The 23,682-nt window shown below is 38.1% G+C and overlaps 1 protein-coding gene across 1 annotated transcript; it reads right to left on the bottom strand.

Annotated features, from left to right (window-relative positions):
• Positions 1-1,110: 1,110 nt before the first annotated feature.
• On the bottom strand, positions 1,111-4,015 carry LOC134793476 (leucine-rich repeat-containing protein 24). Its single transcript, XM_063765063.1, has one exon. The coding sequence runs from the start codon at positions 3,614-3,616 to the stop codon at positions 1,652-1,654; it is 1,965 nt and encodes a 654-aa protein (XP_063621133.1). The 5' UTR covers positions 3,617-4,015; the 3' UTR covers positions 1,111-1,651.
• Positions 4,016-23,682: the final 19,667 nt, after the last annotated feature.

Below are 23,682 nucleotides of genomic sequence, written 5' to 3'. Positions count from 1 at the left end.
ATTGAATTTTCTTGGTAACTTACCTACAGCCAGTACAAATTACATATTTGAAATAAATATAATATCGATAACAGATTTATCGATGTTTCATTTTCTCAAACACTCGTTTTTGCCACAAAAACTAATGTCTGGTAATAGGGGATATTACTGCAATGTTCTGCCGCCAGAGTGCAGCACTACCGACTCAGTAAATTCATAGACTAACTTATACATACTGTGCCTTAAACTGTTTTTTGACAAGTTTTCACAGACAATAAAATATGACATTGATGCATCAAGGCGGTTTGTTAACAAGGGCCTACCGGTAAACGCGAAAATCGAAATTTAGTTATCTGCCTCTTTATCGCTCGAATATGCAAGAGTGATAGGGAGATTAGATAACGAAATTTCGATTTTCTTGTTTCGCGGTAGGCCATGTGATGTGTCAATGTGGTTTCTTTACTGTATGTGCCACAAAGATGCCACCTACGCAGAGCTTTGCCTAATATTCCCTAATTATAATATGTTGAAGCAATTAAAAAATAAATATAATTTGAGAACGTGTCCCCAGATTGATTGACCTATTAAAGTTTTGATAGAGTCGTGCCACGTGCCACTGAGCCTATTAATTTTAAGTACTGAATTTGCATACTAACTAGGGAATGCAAATCGGTTATTTTCGGTTATTTTTTGTATGGAAATTATCGGTTATTAACCGAAACCGCGGTTATTTCCATACAAAAAATAACCGATTTGCATTCCCTAATACTAACGCCAGATTATTATTGAATAAACCTAACTTGTCTTAATCAATTTAAAAGAAATATGGAAACAACGTACCTAATACAGAGAAAATATACAACGTCCACCGTGGGAATGAAATAACGTGACGAGAATATTTAAATGGTGGTTAACATAGAAACTCTAGATTTAATTACGATAACTTTTGGTGAAAATTAAATGAAACAATATAAACATAAAAATTAGAGTCTATAGAGTCAGAAAAGGTAGTTTATCATGACTTGTCTGAATTATCTATTAAGTATAGTTAACTCTAAGTGTTCAACAATCCAAACCGAACATTGTACCTATTGTATTGTTGTGGTTAAGGTGTATAATAAAACAAAAAAATAGTTTGACAGTCGCCCTGTTTATTATTTCCAGTTAGTATTTATTATTTTTTCAACAAAAAATACACATATAATTATTATCGTACATCGAACAACATTCATCGTGTAATAATTATTTCTACATTTATCTTGACAGGAGTTCAACATCTTTGGATAATAATAATAATGTATGTGTGTTACTTACACATATACTGTTTTATGCAACTTCACCGGGCTTCGACTCAACAACGAAGAAATTTAATATTTAAACGTTATTTAATTATTTGGCGATCATAGTCAATACCATTCCATATCACGTTAATAATATATTACACTTAGATTCATCCTTCAACTAATCAGTCGCGGATCCTACGTCGGGACCCAAAGTAACTTTCCAAATACTTATCTATCTATATAAATAAGTTATATCATACAAAAAATATTACACTAAGGCCTATTTAGGTATAGTTAATACATACCATTCTTAATTTACGTATGAATTTACAATTCTGTCGTCTCTTCACTTAAATCGTAGATATGTAACATTGCAATATTTATAAAATCTATACATCAGTGGCACAGCCATCCTGAAAGCTCTCCTCGGACGAGGGCCGCGTGATGGTGAGCACCCTCTTGAGGACCGGCGGCAGCACGGGCGGCGCGCGCTGCCACACGCGCAGCGTGCGCGCGCCCGCCGCGCCCGCACCCGCCACCGGCAGCCCGTAGTCCGCCGGGTACGGCGCATCGCCCGCCGCCGCCGGCGCCGTCGTCGCCGCCGTCGCCGCGTGCGACCGCGGGAACGTCCGACTCATGTACCCCAACTCCTCCTGAGACCCGTTGACGCTGCAGTTCTCGATTATAGGCGTCCGGTCGTTGTAGTACGCCGGAATCGCTGAGCTCACCGCCCGAGCTAGATTGCTGGCTTGCGTCATTTTCATTTGATCCCAGAGGCCAGACGGGTATAAGGAGTCGGAACCCTCGCGTGCGTACTCGCCACTCCCCGGTCGAGTGGCACTGTCCGGCCTCGTGCCGTTGATAAGATCGGGATCGATACCGGCTGAAGCTGTCGGTGAGACCACTACCGGCCCGCCGGCGGTCACGAGACTCCCTCTGCCTTCGTAGTGATTAGTGGTGTAAGGGATATCGCTCACTCTTGGAGGTTTCAGCACCGGGTTACATTTGGGGTCATGGTAATTCATAGTCTCTTGCCTGTTCACAAGCACTGCACCATGCGGCCTGTCGGCCACGGCCGGATGCACTTCATTACCCGACACCACTCTGTCCAGTGTGTTAGGCGTTTTGCTTTCGCAAGCGGGTGGTGGACGAAATCGTACAAATGTAATTAATAATCCCAATGAAACTATAACAATAAGTATGAATAATGCAGCGCCGAGACTCGCAATTTGAGCGCTACCCAGGGTTGTTTGTAAACTGCTCTGACTGATATGTAATGTAAAATTGGCTTCCGCACTGCCACCGTTATTAGTCGCGACGCAGTAAAATTCGATAGGCTCGGAGACTTGTAGATTAGTTAATACTAACATCGATTTCTTTTTCGCATCACCCTCCTCGAAGATATATGTTTTTTGGTGAGAGTTGAAATGACTTCCGTTTTGAAGTAAGCGGCCATTCCAATACCAGTTAATGCTAGCGCTGGGCACGGCTTCCGTCTTGCATGTGATAGTGGCGTTTCCCCCGGCGTCCGCCATGACATGTCGACTGACAGGCAATATTTCCGGCTTGCAGGCGAACTCTTCGATGGCTAGCTCCGAAAAGGGCCGATTTGCGAGTCTGGTCGGCGCGGAGCAGCTCGGCGTTGAAAGGAGTTTCCGCTTCCCTAGCCAAAGCTTTAGCTCGCGAAGCCGACAGTCGCACGTCCAATGGTTATCTGACAGATCTATTGCTCTTAATTTTTCCAGTTTCTCTAAGGAATTGAGCGGTAACTCTCTCAATTTGTTAATGTTCAGTTTTAACGACTCCAATGATTTCAGATTTCTAAATGAATCGGGAGATATTTCTCTGATATCACATTTTGACAAATCGAGCTTCACGACACTTCCCAAATTACTTAATGACTCAGAATGAACTTTTAAGATTGGGTTTTGAGCTATTGTAAGATCTCTAAGGAACGGAACGTCCCTGAAGCTATTGGAAGGTATTTGAGTGAGTAGATTATGAGAGAGATCTAATTCAACTAGGTTAGTTAGGCCTTTGAAAGCTCGGTCATGTATTTGTCCGATGCTGCAGCTGCGGAGGTAGATCCTCTGCAGGTTGACGAGGCCGGTGCGCGCGAACGCGTCCTGCGGCAGGATCTGCAGGTTGTTGCCCGACAGGTCCAGCACCTGCGTCGCCGGGTCCACGGGCTGCGGCACCGTGATGAGCGCGCGGTCCACGCACTCCACCGTCTGCTTGCCACCCTTCCACTTGCACTCGCACACCGCGGGGCACGACCCGGCGGGCGCGATGCCGGCTAATACAGTTTTCCACATCACAACATTCACTGTCACTATAAACCACCTCATTTTCATATTTATCCAATTTACGGCTAATTGTCACTTTCACTGCATTTCCTCCGATCAATGTTCCGCGATATCGTGTGCACAATATCCTCTCGAGTCAGTCGCACCGAATGTACTTCATCACTAGGTTCGTATACCGTATCACGTCACTACTCGAAAAAGTTGGTGAGGGACACATGACGACACAGCACGCATCCGCGGCGGCTGTAAATCAACTGAGGGAGAGAGGGATCGTCTGTGTAAAAAGAACGCAACGCATGCGCCGCGGCGCCCCCGCGCCCCGCGCTGCGGCTTCGCGGCCCAGCGCGCCGAGTAGCTCCGCAACAGCCGAGTGTTGAAAGAATTCCAAAAGTGTAATTTTCTACCTGAGAGTGGCCGCGGCCGAGCGGTCCCCTGCCAGCCCGTCACGTTCATTCACAAATACCTGAGCGGTGGTGGGGCGGTGCATTCAGTGCGCCTCGCCGCCAAACCGCTTCAATTGTTATAGAATTCTAAACTATTTGTTGAGATCACGTCGGGACAAGCCAGGTAGACGACTAATTATAAATAGCCACGCCGGGGACCGTCGCAGGTATCCCAAACAATATAACAGGATGTGGCGTTTAAGCGCATTTTCATTCATAAAAATGAATGGATATTCGTAATACCTAGTCGGAATCACGTTTTGCGTAAAAAAATAAACCGCTCAACTTTGTAAAAGCACATAGCGTGTTCCAACATGTAACTTATGAATAGGACACCCGTACCGTACCGTGCTTATACAGTATTATCAATGGCTAGAAGCACAGCATAGGTAGATTTGTCGGTCGACGATATGTAGAGCGATGATTAGTGGACTACTGAGACGCTTGGTTAACCACAAGCTCGGGCACGGCCGCATGGAATCCGTGATAGCACCTAGCACCATGTCCCGATGCACTCAACCCTGAATAGTGGCCAATCAATTGTCATTGATAACGAGATTACGCCTCCTTGCTTCTACGCTGTTGAACTCAGGTATTGCGTAGGTAGAGCGCTTCGACTAGAGATACATACGTAAATTAAATTGGTTTAGGTATTTGTATCAATACTCGTTTTTCTTCCGTGTTTTAAAAAGCAAGTAGGTATAGTTAGAGTAAATTGTTATCAGGAAACAAACGTTCGATTTTTAATAATAATGTATCAGGTGTTACGAAACAAATGTATCAGGCATCGAAATGTATCACAAGTACTCGTACAAACCGTTATGTACTTCCGTACTTATGTATGTAAGTGTATCTACAGTAATTATTGAATTGAGGAATAAGTTAACTTAGTTAACAGTTCACTTGCCAAAATACCATTGTGGAATGTAAGAAATTGAAGATTTCTATTTAGAAGAAGATTCAGGAATACTTATAAAAAAACCTTTATGTTTAATGCTTAAATTGTGAGTTGAAATGAGTGTTAACCCACAATGAAAATATCTAAGTTATTCTAAATAGGTACATAATTATTAATGTGTTAAGTTCAGTCAATTCCGTTCAGGTGTAATAAGTTGTAAATAGGTACATATTACCTAAACATATGTAATTTATGCGCGTGATAACAATAATATTCGTTTCTTAAATAAGTATACCTATCTAAATATTTGCATATCCTCGAGGACAAACATAGTGTTTTGTCCTACTTCTTTTATCTAAATTGCTTACTTACCACGCATTGACAAGAGAATTTACTGACTAATAATATTGATTGATTGATTGAATGGCGCTTTTGAATTTGATACCTTCTTTTATTTCAATCAGAGTTCAAAACACAATTAAATTTGTAGATGTTACCTACATCTAAGTACCCGGGGGCTTACGAGGCTATAATAATTATATGCATTCGATATCAGGAATTGTTGAATATTTGACATTTTACTAAAACAAAGTGTATTTATTGTCTTCAAAATATTCACCTAAGCTTTAATGCAAACGTTTGTTAAAATTATCTAAAATATGCCGCAGTAAAAAAAATTACAATGTATTTTTGGGGAACCGTGTACAAGTAACTTTCGGTCCAATTATCCTTTTTTGTCCAAAACATTCGTATTGCATATCTTCCTTCCTATGCTAAACCAAATAAGCTAAGCTAAGCATTACGTAAGTAAGACACAACGCGCAGGTAATTCCACTCTGATAATATGCAAACAACTTTGTTTTCGTGGCTCAAACCGCGATTTTAATTTGGCGCTCAACACCGATAACGCTGAACCCTGTCAGGAACAAAGGGCTTCATAATGAGTAAATAATTAACGAACAGCAGCAGCCGGCACGGCGCGCGGCTGCGTCGACAGCCGCCAGGCGGCGGCACGCGGCCCGCACGCTCGCGACGTTTTTTGGCGCCGTCATCTGCCAACACACCACACACCTGGCTTAGCAATAACACACAGTAGCCCCAGCTTAAAACTTGAAGCTGAAGCTAGTATAATTTGACCCCAATATCCACACTATTAGTTTAGATTAGGAAATATTATTTGATTCTACTCAGATTCATGAGAAGTACTGATCCTCAGCAACAACCGATACCGGCGTTATTGAATAGGTAAATAGAAAGTAAGTGAATAAAAATCCTTGGAGACCTATATTTTTACCTTCTTCTTCTTCCTAGCGTTTGTCCCGGCTTATTGCCATGGCTCATGGGAGCCTGGGGTCCGCTTGGAAACTAATCCCAAGAATTAGCGTAGGCACCAGTTTTGACTTGTTGTACCTAATTATAATTTGCTTGGACGTATTAGCGAGCTAATGAGCTTGTGAATATGAAAAGAAAATCCCAAATAAAAAAGTGAGTGTGCTTACGGTTTCTTTCGAAAGCCCTTTATCGAATATCACACTTTACTGGTTGAGTGGGGCGATAAGCGTTGTGAATCACCCAGGGCTCGTGCATGCACGACTGCCGCCCATATGTTCCCCGCTAATAAGGTTTCCAAGGCTTTCTAATACAGTTAAACATTTCACTTTCGCGGTAAACGATAGAAAGCCTCGCACGGAAGAAAGAACACTAAAATTTGGACGGATGCTTCACGGTCATTAAATACAAACAGAATTGTTTGATGTCCGCTCGTGCGTCTGGTAAGTACGTGACATGTGTGCGAGTCGTCCAAGCCGTGTTGGTCTGATGTTCGCGTTAAATTCTTCCAAGCGCATCGCCTCACAATAAAGTACCTACCTTGTTTAATATAGGTACTTATTTTTTATGCTGTGATCTGATATGTTAATGACTGGCTGCAGTATTTATTAAAATGACAAGTGATTGCTTTTCTTTACTTAGTCCTTGAACCCCTGCCGGCCAGTATCTATCAGAACCAAATCAGAACGAAAACCTCTGACGACGTATAATTTGATCGCCAACTTAAATAACTGTTATTATCGACATCACTGTTTTCAGTTAATGAGTAGGTACAGTGAACGAAATAAATGTTTTATTTTGTCCTTGACATTAAATTATTATTTATTGTAAAAATTTGACGATCTTCCTGTAAATTTGTTCTATTTTATGTAAAAATAATATGTAAATATTCAATCAGAACTAAATATATCTAATCGAATCTACTAATACATATTGTGAATTGCTAGCAGCGATGAGCCAAAGAACGGAAATCGTTTATCAGCCACTCGGAGCTTGTTTACTCGCAATAAATGCACCATCCATTATAGAAGAAGAAGAAACATCTTAAGCACACATTCAACATTCGGAGAATCTCAAAACTGGCTGGATTGTTATGACAACATCAGATGAACGAACGCAAACGTAAACGGAAGAAGGCCGGCCCGATATTTGTCAGTGCCATTGTAATCACCCTTTGTATTCGGAATTTTAAAGTCTAAATATTATTACAGTTAAAAAGCTTTGTTTTAAGATCTCCGATATTGTATTAGGGAGCGTTTGTTAAAGTTTATTGTTGTACAATTTGCTTAATAATTGAGCGCAAGCCTCAATATTTATGTTGAATAGAACAGTTCTAAAATAGGATTTAGAAACTTTAGAAACAAAGTTTTTCTTACAGCTGTCTCAGGTAAGAGGTTTCCATTTAGCGTGTGTACACTTGCGCATTTTAATTAAGTTGAATTTAACTTCATAAAGCAATGAAGGCTTACTTCTTTATGAAACAAGGGCACGCCAGCATTAATGAGATGCCATTGACGCCAGAGGTTCTACCGCGAAACACGAAAATCGAAATTTCGTAACCTGCCCCTCTATCATTCTTGCGTATTCGAGCGATAGAGAGGCAGATAACGAAATTTAGATTTTCGTGTTTCCCGGTGGGCCCTCAGGTAGGTATGTTAAGTTAGATGAAATATGTAGGTAACTACACGTAGGCATCTACTACACAAGTAAAGTTAGTCTCTGAAGTACAAATTAAACAACGAGGCATAAGTTACAAGCACCTGTGTGCCTATAATAATTACTTAGGTGCAAGTAACTTTTGTGTTATACCGGGTGTGGCCTGTAACACGAGCAAAGAATTAAAACATAGATTGTACTCCTCAAACGGTGACACTTTTGTTAAACAACTTTTAAAAATTATGAAGTATTTAGACTCCCTATTTTTCATACAAAATAAATATTATCTTCAATGGACGCCATTGCCACGCCATATGATTGTGATTGATGTCACGCCTTAAACATAACAAAATTCGCAATACATTGCGTCTTAGAATAAACTTTAAAGTGTATTAAAAATCAAAACACAAGTTATTTTTAAAAGTCGCTGAACAAATATTGGTCAGTATGAGGAGTACAGCCTACAGTTTAATTTTTTGCTCATGTTACAGGCCACACCCGGTATGTAAGTATTTGTCGATAAATCATTTAATTAAAATACTTAGGGCCACTTGCACCATCCTATTAACCCGGGTTAACCGGTGAAACCTGGAGTTACCATGGTTACCAGTAGAATTTGACACTGGGTTAACGGTTTAACCGGTTAACCCCGGGTTAGTCGGATGGTGCAAGTGGCGCTTAAATACATAATAACAAATGTGAGCATTGTGGAATTTGTAGGGTTCTACTATGAATTACTTACAACTTATTAAGCCAATTGATTTCATTATTTTATAATCATGAGTTTCAAATGAAAAGTGTATTCAACCTAACAGAATCAGCCAGCTAAAATATATTGTACATATAGACAATTGAGAAAAAGCCCCGTGAGCATTGGTGTGGGATAATTCACACGATTTCGAATTGTGCAATTGTTACTACATGAGCACGGTGACTCGCCTCTGTTACACAACTCATGTTTCGTGGATCAATGCGTCATACAGGGTTGTCTATTGTTTGTCCGAAAATTATATAAAATAATACTCATATGCCCGAATTTTATTTGCCCGAATTTCATTTGCCCGAATTGGTTGTTTACCATAAAAATGATGTGACATACTCTTTGTTTACCCGATTATTAGATTCCATAACGTACGAGTGCCATACGTGTTGTTGTCCATATTATTAATTGTAATAATGTTATTTAATAGAATATTTAAACCTCACCTAACCCACTTTTCCAGTAGTATTTCTTTTCTGTAAGGGTCGCAGTTCAAAGCTAACCTAACCCATTTTTCTAGTAGCATTTGGTTTCTGTAAGGGTCGCAATTCAAACCTAACCTAACCCACTTTTCTGATAGCATTTCTTTTCTGTAAGGGTCGCAATTCAAACCTAACCTAACCTACTTTTCTAGTAGCATTTAAGTATTTTCTGTGTGGGGTGCAGTTCAAACCTAACCTTACCCACTTTTCCAATAGCATTTCTTTTCTGTAAGGCTCGCAGTTCAAACCTAACCTAACCCACTTTTCCAGTAGCATTATTTTTCTGTAAGGGTCGCAGTTCAAACCTAACCTAACCCATTTTTCTAGTAGCATTTGGTTTCTGTAAAAAAATATATATTATGGCTAGTGATAATTATGGCTTACAATGATGATGACAAATGATATTATTGAAATTGATTTTATGGGAAACAAAGTTTCTGGCACGTGACTAATATAGTAAACAATAAGTATTGCATATGTAATTATGGGAAACAATATAATGGCTGTTGACTATTATGGCAAATGAAATTATGGCAAATGAAATTCTGGCAAGTGGGTGTATACCGTCATACAGGACACAGGACATTGTGAGTAATTGTTGTGCAAAACTAAACTTACATCCTTTAACTATTATAAAGATCTTGCCTATTGATAATTACTATAATTAGTCATTGGCTACCAGGGAATATGACCATATCGGTCAATACAAAATAGCTAAGCAACAATGTGGCACTGCTATACTCTAGACTTCATGTTAAGTACAGCTTAAAGCATAAATTAAAAAAAGGCAACACTGTAGTGTCGTCCCTTTAAAACCAATTTATATAAGAAAACGGGACGACACTCCAGAGTTGCCATTTTTTTAATTTCTACTATTTTTTGCCAAGCTGTAGTTTCATGTTATTCCCAGCATGTCATTTTAAAAGAGTGGCGCTTACTTAGGTTCTCGGGACTCTGTGAGTTATCTTACATAATATATTCTACTTTACCGTAAATCTATATAATGGCATAGATTTATAATGTACCCGAAGCTCCTTTCTATGTGTTAGTGCTCAATGATAAAAGCAAGATTGTATTAAGCGAGCTCCTAAGAGAAGCTTTGCTCTAAGCCAATCCACGACCTCCTCCATACTCCATAGCTAATCAACCCATTACTTACTGTGCAATGCGCTGCTTTGATCCTATTTTAACTAAGTTATAACTAAATATGGAAGCAAGTCACAGTAAATTTAAGCACCTACTTTTATTACTTAACGTGAAATTTGCCTACTTTTGCTCCCCACTGGGTAACTGTGCTTAAAAAAACTTATATACGAAAACAATATTACAGCATTTAAGTGTTACAACATGATAGTGGTGATGGTCTACTTTAAATTGGCATATACAGGGTGGAAAGGCACGACGATCCTTCCCGGAAGTATTAGGTCGTTTAAGTGATACAGAGACTATTGGTAATGGTAAGAATCGTTAATTGAGTAAAAAATAAAAATTGCAAAAATACTACTTTTTAACTGTGGTGATAACCCTATAGCATGTGCACATGACGGCTAGATTAAGGATCTCCGTCGGGAAAGCTCGGGACTTTACACTTTTTTCCGATCGTTGACAGTATCGCAATGATGTATGAATGACGCATAAATGTCAAATAAATCAAATGCATGCAAAAATATTACAAACAATTTTATTACTTTCTTAGATAATTACTTTTTTCCAATATTTAATACTATCTTCTTTTCACATACGGTGTTCAAATGTACCTCCGTGTATTACAACGCCGCCGCAGCCCGTACCCGAGTATGTCGATGCACATGCGATATAGTGTATGCTCTTCGTCATTTATCCTCCGCAGAAAGCACCAATTAGCCTTTGTCTCATTTCGTCCGCAGTTTCACATTCCGTTTGGTTTGGTACACCATATCTTTTACACAGCCCCACAAATTTAAATAGCCACGAGCATCTAACATTTTTATTTGAAGAATATGACATTCAATAAGTATAGTTCAATGAAAATTTAATTTCAAACATCAGACGTCTTGTCTATTTCCTACCACGCAAGAAGGTTTGTTAGTTTGGTATTGAAGAAGTATTTATTCTTGATTTATTCTTAGTATTTAATTTTTGCAAGTTCATTTGGTGCAACTAACACAACCTACTTGTTATTTTTAATTATTTTAGATAGTTTCCAATTATTCGAAAATAATTTTGTGAAACGTGTTAAGAAACTAAAACCTTTTTATCAGTCAAGGAAACCAGAGATATTTATAAGACGATTGCGTACTTTTGAGTGGTTGTCAATGTCACCATTTGAACTGTCGTTGTAAACAATGTTGTGGTTAGTATTATTAATATTAAGGAATAACATAACTATTTCATTCAAGTATTGAACAAGTGGAACCACTAAGAAAGCGAAAATCCTGCAATGATTCTTACCGTGCTGTAAGCAGACCTAAAAATGGTTAGATGGCAACAAATTAGCATAATTTCCTGTCGAATACTGATTGTTTACAAGTAAGTTCATTGACCCTGTCACCTGTTAGGGTTAGAACAAAGTAGTTTTTTGCGTGGATGTTTAAAAGGTCATAATTTAGAAACGGTTGCCCATATTAACATAGTTTCTATGGAGAAAATATAGAGCTTAGGCTAAACTATCTCCCATTTCCGGAAAGGATCGTCGTGCCTTTCCACCCTGTATATCAATATACTACCTACCGCAATATAATAGTTTTAAAATTTTAATTAAGTAAATTTCGAATTTTGAACCAAAGTAGGCACATTTTGCGGTACCTCATTATACAGTATGTAACTGAACGAAAAGCAATTACTCAAACCCGTTAATGTTTAGGTCACACTGAGCAACTTTTACTATGGGAAAAAAAAATTGGAAATTTCCTATGGGAGAGTCAATTTTTTTTTTCACGATTTCGGGATTGGTTCAGTTACATACTGTATGTATAACCATTCTCGGCATTCAATAAATGAAAATAAAATATGTTGTAGTAGTCAATGTTTAATTAAGTAACTTTTTAGAAGTCTATTAGTAAATGGAATATTAGAAGCATAATTTTAAAATGTATAAAGCCTGTGAAAAGCATCAATGCCATGCAACGGATAAACCGATTTTGTTAAAAAGTGATAAAAAGATGAACCACCGCTACAAAATCGACTTTCCTAAAAAGAAATACGAGTACCTATACCTACATCCTAATCTGTTCACCCAAGTTCAGTCAAACTTAGGTATATAACATATATAACATTGGGACTCACAATTTACAAAAAAATCAAAAGTACAAATACAAATGCGTTTATTTCATTACTTCTTACATCAGTTCTTAGGTATTAATAGGTGGTTAATTTAATGATGAATATGATTATAGTAATAAAATATCACAGAGAAGATAGAGTTACACCAATTTAACTCTGTAGCGCGTTTGATAGCACAGACTGTGGAAGTCTCTAAACGTCATCATTTCATACGTAGAGAGTTGACGTTTATGACAACACTTCCACAGTTTGTCCTATCAAATTCACTGCAGAGTTATCTTGGTCTAACTCTAAGTATTTTTCATTAATTAGAGGTGTTATTCTAAATAAAAACAATTAAACAATTGAAAACCTCTCACACGTCCTATTCCTCATTAGGCCAACCATAATTGCTCCCGAAACATTCGAGCTAAACTAGTTTATTCATTATTCAAGAGTAGGTATAACTGTCCGAATCGAAACTTTAGGTACTCGCCTCGCTGGCCGCCGGAACTACTAATAACAATTACAATTAGGGTGTCCGTTTAATTGACGATTATTACCGAACCGTCTACGCTCGTTAACGAGTCTGGGAAAAATACTAGATCAAGTGCCTTCTGTTTAGACACTTCGAATTAAGGATGACTCACGCTAGACCGGGCCGTGCCCGGGCCGAGGAGTCCGACATGTCATTTTCTATGACGGCTGATCGGTGATCACGTGGTGCTTTCTATAGAAAATGAAGCACTGGAAGCTGCAGCTAGGCCCCGACCCGGTTTAGCGTGAGTCATCTTTTAAGTGCCTAATAAATAAGCGACCTTGAAGACTGTTATGGAGTAAAAATATCATATATCAAACGAAAATTGCGAGATGATGGCTATAACAGGAGATAAATTATCATGGCTCTCGGGCGTTTATGGCTTTGCGGCGGCTGCAATGTATGTCGATAAAGGGGTTATTACATTTTTCAGGACACTTTCTACTAAGAAGGCCAGAGAAACAGGCCTATTCGGATTTCGAGATAATCACAAGATCTTGAGACGATTTAAAGATCAACTAGATCTACATTAGATATCGACTAGATGTGACTTGGATATCTAAGTCATAACTTGTCGAAATCGTTCAAGAGGACCTCCAGAATTGCGGAAACGTTAAATTTGACATATCTATCTTACAAATCAATTACAATCTTTAAATTATCCGTATCGTAACTTGTTGAAGTCTAGTCGAAATCTAATTCATTTTCCGAATCGAGCCGAAAGTACTGATATGTTGTTTAACTGTCCCTCTTAGCAGTCATGTGTCCCGAGGAAAGATTGATGTAATAAATGCATAAATATTATAGGACAATTTTACACAGATCTAGACCCACAGTAAGCGCAATAAGGCTTGTGTTGTGGGACTTGTGGGATACTAGACGGCGATATATATAATATATAGTTTTATACAAATACTTATAACAGAAAACTTCCATAACTCAGGAACAAATATTTCTGCCAAATAAATGCCCTTACTAGCAATCGAAACCGGGACCTCCTGCTTTGCAGGCAAGTGGTGGGCAAACTTTCTTCATTGGGGGCCAGAAAGTTTAGGAAATTTAAGGGGAGGGCCAGAATTGTAGCCAAAATTTATTTTGATTTGTGATAATCGTGGGCCAATGCCATATAGCCCATATACTTATTATTTCATAGGGCCGGATAAAATCCATTCGCGGGCCGGAGCTGGCCCGCGGGCCGTACTTTGCCCACCACTGCTAGGCAAAGAGGTCTATTATGTGGCGGCTATGAGAAGTTAGACAAGTTACTAAAATTAATCGGTCCGAGCTTTAGCGAACATAATATAATAACCTGTGACAGCAGTCATTCATGAATTGTTAACTAATACAGTGGAACTTCGATAGCACGAATCCCAAGGGAAACGCCAAAATGTTCGTGATAACGAGGTTTCGTCTTATAGAGGGTATAGAGTCATAGAATTAGGAAGGTTCGTGTAGGGTTCCTATTAAAAGGTACACACACGTAAAGTGCAGTCTCATTGCTGGTTTTCGAGTTTCAGTGGTTCTTTAGGAGTTTCGAGTTATAGAGGTCAACATTCATTTTTCGAGTTATAGAGGTAACATTTGTACTGGATAACCGTGAAGGGAATCGTTGGTTACCTACTTCGTGTTAATTAAATAAATAAATAAAAAATATATACATTATAGGAATTTTTTACACAGGTCGACCTAGTCCCACAGTAAGCTCAATAAGGCTTGTGTTGTGGGTACTAGACGACGATGTATATAATATACACATATATATGTATAAATACTTTTATACATAGAAAACATCCACAACAAATATTTGTGATGAACACACTAATAAATGCCTTTGCCAGAATTCGAACCCGGGACCTCCTGCTTCGTAGGCAGGGTCACTACCGGCCAGGCTAGGGGAGTTAATTAGGTTAAATATTTCGAGTTATGGAGGTTTTAGGCTTTGAAGCGAAGGGAATGGCATATTATTTTGTGTTAACGGGGAATTCGCCTTAATGAGGTTGGCGTTATCGAGGTTCCACTGTACCTAGTAAAAATATCTGTCTACGTAATTCCAACCAAGCGTTTACTTTAGACGATAGCTTTCCTAAAAACCTCGTGTCTACAACACTTAATAGCATTAGGTAGGTAGCTTAGAGAGCTCCTTCAGACGCGATTAGGAAAACGTTAAGATAAGAAGGAGCACCAAGAAAACTGTTTGCAAGTCATTCTTGGAAATTAAGACTTGTATCGGAATCTAGGGGGCAAAATTTTATGACGGATAGGGAGTTTTTATGTCTCATAATACATTAGTGATCACTCCAAATTCCTCTGTTTGTAAGCGCGTAGGTATATATTATATTTAAGTAGGTAGTATTATTTTGGAGACGACGACCAACTTGACCTATAATAGTTATTTATGCTTAGAATTTAGAATAGAAGATAGAATGGGATAGAATAGAAGAAATTGTATTCAAAAAACACTTAAACTTAACGTAGGTATTAACTTTAGGTCTCCAATCAGTTTAATGTTAAGATACCACCTAAGGATCTCAACGGTGGCCTTCCGTGGAAACCCTTCCGAGAGAGCGCAACTACACGCTAAAGTACAAATTTTATAGAAATGCAATAGTTTCAAGTAAATTTAATACAATAATAATAATTCGGTACCTAAACAGTCATTAATGTATCATACAAGGTTTCATGTGTCGTTTGATGTATGACGTCACTATATGCATAACTGAATAGTGACGTGACGTCGCAATAGACGTCAGTACGTTAACGAATCAAAGCGAGCCCGTACACTGATATTGACACCGAACATAACTATAGATGTATAATATTGTTTATGGCTATGTTATTGAGTACATACATACATACATACATATAATCACGCCTATTTCCCGGTGGGTTAGGCAGAGAACACAGATTTCCACTTGCCACGATTCTGACATACCTCTTCCGCTTCTTTCACTTTCATAACATTCCTCATGGGGCATTCCACGAGACTGTCGCTTACATAACGCTTTTGCCTTGTATGGCAGCTACCTCAATAAAATACGTGAATCTCGAGAATATACTGCCAATTTGTTAGCCAAGTCATGAAATATTATCTGACCCAATATCGCTTACTCAGCATTTCCAGAAGTATTAGAAGAATTGCGTTATGTAAGCGACAGTCTCGTGGAATACCCCTCATACACGTTCGCCGGTTTAGAATGCTCTTGACCTGGCTTTTCTTCAGGATTTTCCCGATTAATCAGGGAAAGTCCGTTAGCCTACTCATTCCTTCCACGTGTCCAACCCATCTCAACATACATTTCTCAATTTTTGTCACTACATCTTCGTTCAGTCCACATTTCATTGAGTCTACTTTTCAATATCACAGTAAGCTTATTGCGGATAATGTAGCGAGGCCATTTCAGGGGGTATTTAAGATCTGGGAGCAACCGGCGCGATAACGGCGTAATAGCATAGGTCGCTTGGTAAATTAAAAAGCACGGACCAACTTCGCTCGCCTCGCCGCCCGCCCGCCCCATGGCTCTTTTAGCTGCTTTGTTACTGCACACCGTTGTATGGGGACCTTGCACTTTGAGACTATGCGCTGAAACTTGGCACAGTTGATTCTTAGCTGGTCTTGAGCAGATACAGATCGGGAGCCGTCGAGAGCCACCTCTCATTTAGTGAGGGGGGAGGGGGAAAGTTCGACGCTGCCGCGCTTCACTTGGAGCAACATTTCTCTAAAACTATACCTATTAAGGAATGTACTATATCATTTTCGGATAAATTAAGGATGAGGAATCTAGTTTCGGAACAAAAACAATGCACTTTCTAACAAAAAAAAAAGCATAAAGTAGAAAAGACTAAAAAACGTATTTTTGATTTTTTCATAATTACCAATTTTTTTTTAAAGTGTAGCAGGAATCTGAAAACAAAAAATACAGTCGTAAAGCTACACTTATTACGTTTAAGAAAATATATAGTTTAATATACAAAACTGTTGATAAATGGGAGATAAAAAATAATATTAAGCGTGGGTCAGAGTGATCTCAATACAAAATATTATGAATGTGGGAAAGTTACTTATAATTTGTTCTACAATCGTTTATTTTTCTTGTTTTTTCGTAAATAACTCGTAAACGGTAGCCCACAGCAAAAAAATATCTTTTACGTAAATAATCTGTTTCAGATTTCTTATAAAATAAGTACTACTGTTTTTCGGTACCATCAATATAAAAAAAAATATTGAAGGGAGAAAATAAATACTTAGGTCCCCTTTTTTAGTCATTCGTAAATAACTCGTAAACGAAGGCCAATAGCAAAAAAAATTTTAGTACATGAATAATTTACATAAAATTTCCTACAAAAAAGGTCATTCGAACTTTTTCGCTAGGATCAATATTAAAAACGATATTAAAGAGAGAAAATAAATTCTAAGGTCCCCTTTTTAAATATTGATCCTAGCGAAAAAGTTTGAATAACCTTTTTTGTAGGAAATTTTATGCTAATTATTCTTGTGTTAAAATATTTTTTGCTATTGGACATCCTTTACGAGTTATTTACGAATGACTAAAAAAGAGGACCTTAGTATTTATTTTCTCCCTTCAATATTTTTTTTAATATTGACCTTAGCGAAAAAAAGGAGCACTTGTTTTATAAGAAATCTGAAACAGATTATTTACGTAAAAGATATTTTTTTGCTGTGGGCTACCGTTTACGAGTTATTTACGAAAAACTAAAAAATAAACGATTGTAGAACAAATTATAAGTAACTTTCCCACATTCATAATATTTTGTATTGAGATCACTCTGGCCCACGCTTAATATTATTTTTTATCTCCCATTTATCAACAGTTTTGTATAATAAACTATATATTTTTTTAAACGTAATAAGTGTAGCTTTACAACTATATTTTTTGTTTTCAGATTCCTACTACACTTAAAAAAAAATTGGTAATTATGAAAAAATCCAAGATACGTTTTTTTGTCTTTTCTACTTTATGTTTTTTTTTTGTTAGAAAGTGCATTGTTTTGGTTCCAAAAAAAAATTCCTCATCCTTAATTTAACCGAAAATGATATATCACATGCCCTAATAGGTACAGTTTTAGAGATATGTTGCTCCAAGTGAAGCGCGGCGGCGTCGAGTTTCCCCCCCTCCCCTCCACTAAATGAGACGTGGCTCTCGAGGTCTCCCGGTCTGTATCTGCTCATGACCAGCTAAGAATCAACTGTGCCAAGTTTCAGCGCATAGTCACAAAGTGCAAGGTGTCGTGCACTAACAAACTAGCTATTTGAGGTTACTCCCGGTACTTACTACCAAGTTGTTACTACGGATAAGTTACCTACTGGTACCCACGTGGAACGTGGTAACTACCTATCTATCGGTAATGAAATAGTAACTATAGATAATGCAACTAATACCATGAAAAGTTTGTTACTACGGGCAAGGAACTGCAAAAGTGCTTACCCACTTAATGAGTAAATTCCATTTGTTTTTTTTTTCAGTTGTGTATCGTTACCCTGCATACCATAATAGTAAGTGTAATTTTAGTATTAAATAGCTAGTGATATATAACCGACGAACTTGACAATCAAAACTTAAAACTGAATTTTTAGGATAATAGAGATAAAAGGTAAAAATCCTTACGATGTTCATATCTTCCGTCGCAACTAATGCACAGCGCGTCATGTCTTTTGTTCCCTTCTAACTTCCTGGTGTAACGCCCTCTCTTAAATACCTACATAGTAAACACTTATAAGTCTTATTACAATAGTTCTATGCTTTCAAAATTAAAGTATTTGCAGAAAATTGAAGTGTAAAATCAAGTTCCTTAATTTTCTAAAAATTGTCTTTGCACGTAGTGATATTAAGGTGTAAAAACCGGTAACTCAACTCGGTGGCTATCGGGAACAGCCTGCAATTTGCATTTTCCTACATGGGATGGGAAATGTCTTTTTTCCAATTCTGAATTAAGCTAGTCTAGTGTCGTTCCCTTGTGCGCCAATCCGGATATAATTGGCGGGTTCAAAGCGCTTTCCACTTTGACGGATTTAACAAGACGAGTGCGATGAACCTTATAAAGTGCAATGTGTCTCTTACCACCGAATTATACATACATACATAGGATTAATATAATTTCCGGTAAATTCCGCCGAATCCGGTATACGGATATATATATAAAAATTAGAAAAACATTAGAAACAACATTAGAAAGACGGCAGGGCCGACCTGGCATAGAACCGCGCACCGCATACAGAACAACATTGTGGAAGTCCATGAAAGAGGCATATGTTCAGCAGTGGACGCAAATATGCTGAGAAGAAGAGATATAATAATTAATAACATCAACATATCATAATTAGGTACGAGTATATCTGGCTCTGAATTTGTTAATAATGTTTCTTAACTTTTGGGTTAAGTACTTACTTACAAAAAAAATCCATTACTTATGATTTTATGATTAATATTGCCTCTTTGGGGGCGACCAAAACAACGAACCGAAACCGCCTTTCCATACCAAAAGCTGCGTATCCACTAGAGGCAAACTCAGGTCGAGCAGCCTCAACTTGAAGCAAACAGCCTCAGTTTGAGGCTGCTCGCTCTGAGGCAAAGGCTCGAGGCACGTTGTGATCAGCTTGAGGCGAATCGCCTCAGCTTGATCCGCAACGTGTGTAGTAAGCCAAAACGCGTCGATCGTCTCCATCAAATGCACGGCTCGGACTGAGGCTCCTTTGAGCACGCTAAAAAAACCGACAAAATATGGCTCGGCTCGCGGCCACGAATTTGCTTCGTGTCGCGGCGAGCCTCAGGTTGAGCAAGCGTCTCCACTTGCGCGGCCTCGGGGCGAGGCAGCCGCTCGACCCGCGGCTGCCTCTAATGGATACGCGGCTAAACGTGATTTCTCATTTTCCTCTCTGGATATTTACATTATTTAAAATAGTTTAACACAATTTGATATAAGTATATCAACCACAGCTATGATCTTTCGTTTGATATTTTCGAATTATTAAATATTAAATATTAAGAGAAGCATAAAAACATAAATTCCAATAAATGCATACAAACTAATAGATTCGCTCGTTTATGTAGGTACTGTATGTATTTTTATTTTACTATTTTTTATTTATTGTTTACGCAAAATTAGAGCTATACCTACTATTTTAGGTTTTTTTTTCCAGTTTACAGTTATTATTAAATTTTTCTCTTTTTCCTTGTACCTTAAAGACTTACAAATTAAGTTATATTTACAATTCTTGTACAGCACAAGTTACAAGTCTACCCACAGATGATTTTTTATTATGTACTAATTCCAGGAAGTTCTGTTATTGGCTATGCTATAAGTTCTCATGTTTTTTATATATTATTTAATGTAAACGCTGTTGAGTTTCTCAATAAAAAAAAAAAAAAAAAAAAACATGTTTATGGAATTTGTTTTTCGCTAGTAACTCTTATAAAACTCAAAAAATCGAAAAAAGTCAATCTAAGCTATGGACAATATACATAAAATTGTGTAAACATACTTTCTATAATGTTAATATCCAGCTAGACAGGAAAATGGAGACTACGTTTGTACGGAACAGCGGTCGTGTCTTTTAACACGTAAAATAATAATAGTAATTACCAATTATTAGAATGTCATAGAAGTTTTCTATTTCTATTTAATAAGAAATATGATTTAATATTTTGTTTAATAATCGTATCAAGATATTTTCTCCAATTTCAGTGCCTGAATACAAACACCCAACCTCGTTTGTTATTTTTGACCTAAAAATGCGGACACGCGTCGGCGTCGGTATGAATGGCACTACAGAAATATCCGCGTTTGTAACAGATACATTTCGTGAATAACGTCCATCCTCGGGTGTAGGATTCTGTTACCTTCCTTTTTTAAACCAATGGGACATACCTAAGTGATTTTAATATAATAAGAAAATAGTGGTTTATGTTATTTAGGAAATACGTCACTAAACAGCAGTTTTTCATCCTACAGTTCATGCACGCTCACTTTTAATTGCCGACAAAAAGTGACGAACTTGCCACCTTTTGACTTTTCAAATTTGGGGTGTTTTTGCTTTTGTGTCTTTTCCCTGTTTTAATTTTGTACTTATTTAGTTTTTTGGCAAAATTCTTATTAATTTATCATATGCTTTATACTTTAAAAAAGAGCTTTACTGACGGAACGTTAGTTCCAAAATAAATCATCCAGCTGTTACCAGAGCTGTCGACACAGCTATTCCTTGATTGTGGACGGCTACCTGCAAAGGGCCACTTCAAACGTTTGACGTTCCTGTCGGTTGCCCCGTGGAATCAATGCGCTCGGGCTGCGCAAACAGTTACCGAAAGCCACAACAAAGCTACATTTTTAATTCAGTCAGACGACATTCAGATAGGACTTGCTTTGAACCTTTGCTGGTATTTAGGGGCAAGTTGTATATTGCCTTTTTAGTTTGTATACTACCTGACCTACTAGCATGAATTGCGTTCTCGAGCGCAACTCCATGCATCTAGCGCGACTTTAAGAGCCAACGGGACTGGTCATTTCTCCATACAAACGTACTCCTCGTTTTCTTCCGTGGTTTTTGAAGCTAGAGCAATGATTTTTTCAACACAGATTAATATTGTCAATATCTGTGTCGGACCGTTTTGCTTTTTTTGATATTTTTGTTTTTTAAGGCGCTAGAGCCCTTAAAAAATGGCCAAAATGGCCTAATTGACTATGCCGCAATGAGAGGCGTGGCATTCAAAACTGATATCAATTAGCCGAAAAAGCAAAACGGTCCGACACAGATAATTCTATAATCATTTAGATTTCCAAATTTGGTTACGATTGGTTAAGTTTTGGAGGAGGAAACAGAGGAGTACGAAACCTCGATTTTTGAGATTTTTACGCAGGATTTTCGGCTTGTCCTTATCGCACTACTTTTAGGTGCCGCTTCCGTTAGCGAGACGGGTATATTTACCTAAAATATTTAAAACTCAGCTCCTGTTTCGTCTTAAGTATTGAGTTATGGTTAGTACTATTTATTATACTGTGGTTATGGACCCCCGCGCGAAAACGCAACTGTCTGGCGGTCTGGTCTCAATAAAGCGCTGAGAGGCCGATTCAAATTTTAACCAACTTGATGTGTTATGATGATACCTTATGACCGACCAATAAGCGTGAACAAATCAAGTTGAGATTATTAAAATATGTTTGCCGCTCGTGGTTATACAACTACTCCTACTTTACTCATCCACTCGCTTTCAGATTGTCCGATGTGCATGCGCCCTATATCGGGGGCAGATAAAATGCATTGAAATACGTGTATCTGTAAAGGTGGAGAGAGATGATGTTGAATAGAAAAGACTGTAATTGCACTGTTTTCTTGTTTTATTATTTATCATAATCTTTAAAGGCTTACATAGTGTGGTGCTCGTTGCAGAGCTTGGTAGGAAGAGAGAGGGTGTTGCCATGCGCAGATGGCGAAATAAAATAAGGCCAGTTTTGCACTGCGCTACATGATAATTATGCGTGTTTCACACATAAACTGGGGGGGATGCCAAATGCCTGTTTGAGAAAAATAATACAAATTTCCTTTTGACATGAACTAAAAATAAAACTATTTTTAAATGCACTACTTGTACAACAAGAACTAAAATTAAAAATTAACAACTTACATTTACTTAATATAATATCACAATATTTTTTATGTCTCTACTGGCAATACAACTATCTTTGACACAGCACGGGAATGCAATTTTTTATCTGAGGTTTGCACCTCTTCAACTCTTACATGGCCATCATTGCCATAAAAAACTTTGCTAATCCTACCTACGGGCCAAGTTAAAGGAGGAGTGTTTGGAACCTGTAGTAGCACCACCATGCCAACCTTTAAGTTAGGTTCTGTTTTTTGCCATTTAGTTCTTTGGTTTAACAATGATAGGTACTCCTTTGACCAAACACTCCAAAAATGCTGCCGTACTTGCTCGCAGCACCTCCAAAACCGGAGCCGATTGCTGGGGACTGCTGCCAAATCAGGTTGTGGAGCAGAAGTTAGCTCAGCACCAATCAAAAAGTGCCCCGGGGTTAAATATGAAAAATCAGAGATGTCATGAGACAGCGGGGTCAACGGCCTAGAGTTCAGTATTGCTTCAATTTCTATGATTATTGTACTAAATTGTTCATATGTAAATATGCGATTTGAAGCAATCCTTTTGAAATGATATTTTGCTGATTTGACAGCAGCCTCCCAGAGACCTCCATGATTTGGGCTATATTTAGGAATGAAATGGAACTGTATGCCTTTCTGTAGTACATAATCATTGACAGCCTTCTGAAAATAATCTTTTTTATGTAAATCATGGAGCTCTTTTAATTTGTTATTTGCACCGTGAAATGTTGAGCCATTATCACAAAATATATTTTGTGGATAACCTCTTCTACCAATAAAACGCTTTAGTGCAGCTATGAAAGTGTCAGTGGTCATGTCGGTGACCACTTCTAGGTGCACAGCCTTGGAAGCAAAGCAAACAAATACGGCTACATACCCTTTACCTATAACACTGCTTCTAAGAGCTGATTGCTTAATTTCAAAAGGTCCACAATAATCAAGGCCTGTATTTTCAAATATTCGAGCTGGAGTGACTCGCTCCTTGGGAAGTGATCCCATCAACTGCTGACTAGCGGTGGCCTTTAATTTACAACATGTTATGCATTTATTGATTACAGATTTTACTTCTCTCACAGAATTTATTATACAATATTTTTGACATAGGCCACCTAGGACAAGCTTTAACCCTGCATGCATGAG

Source organism: Cydia splendana, chromosome 1, assembly GCF_910591565.1.
Source record: "Cydia splendana chromosome 1, ilCydSple1.2, whole genome shotgun sequence".
Taxonomy (NCBI): Eukaryota; Metazoa; Arthropoda; class Insecta; order Lepidoptera; family Tortricidae; genus Cydia; species Cydia splendana.
Note: the sequence above shows the minus strand (reverse complement) of the source record. Positions and strands in the feature narration are given on the sequence as shown.

Coding starts and splice junctions, on each gene's coding strand:
- LOC134793476 (XM_063765063.1), bottom strand. CDS start 3,616: ATGAAAATGAGGTGGTTTATAGTGACAGTGAATGTTGTGATGTGGAAA.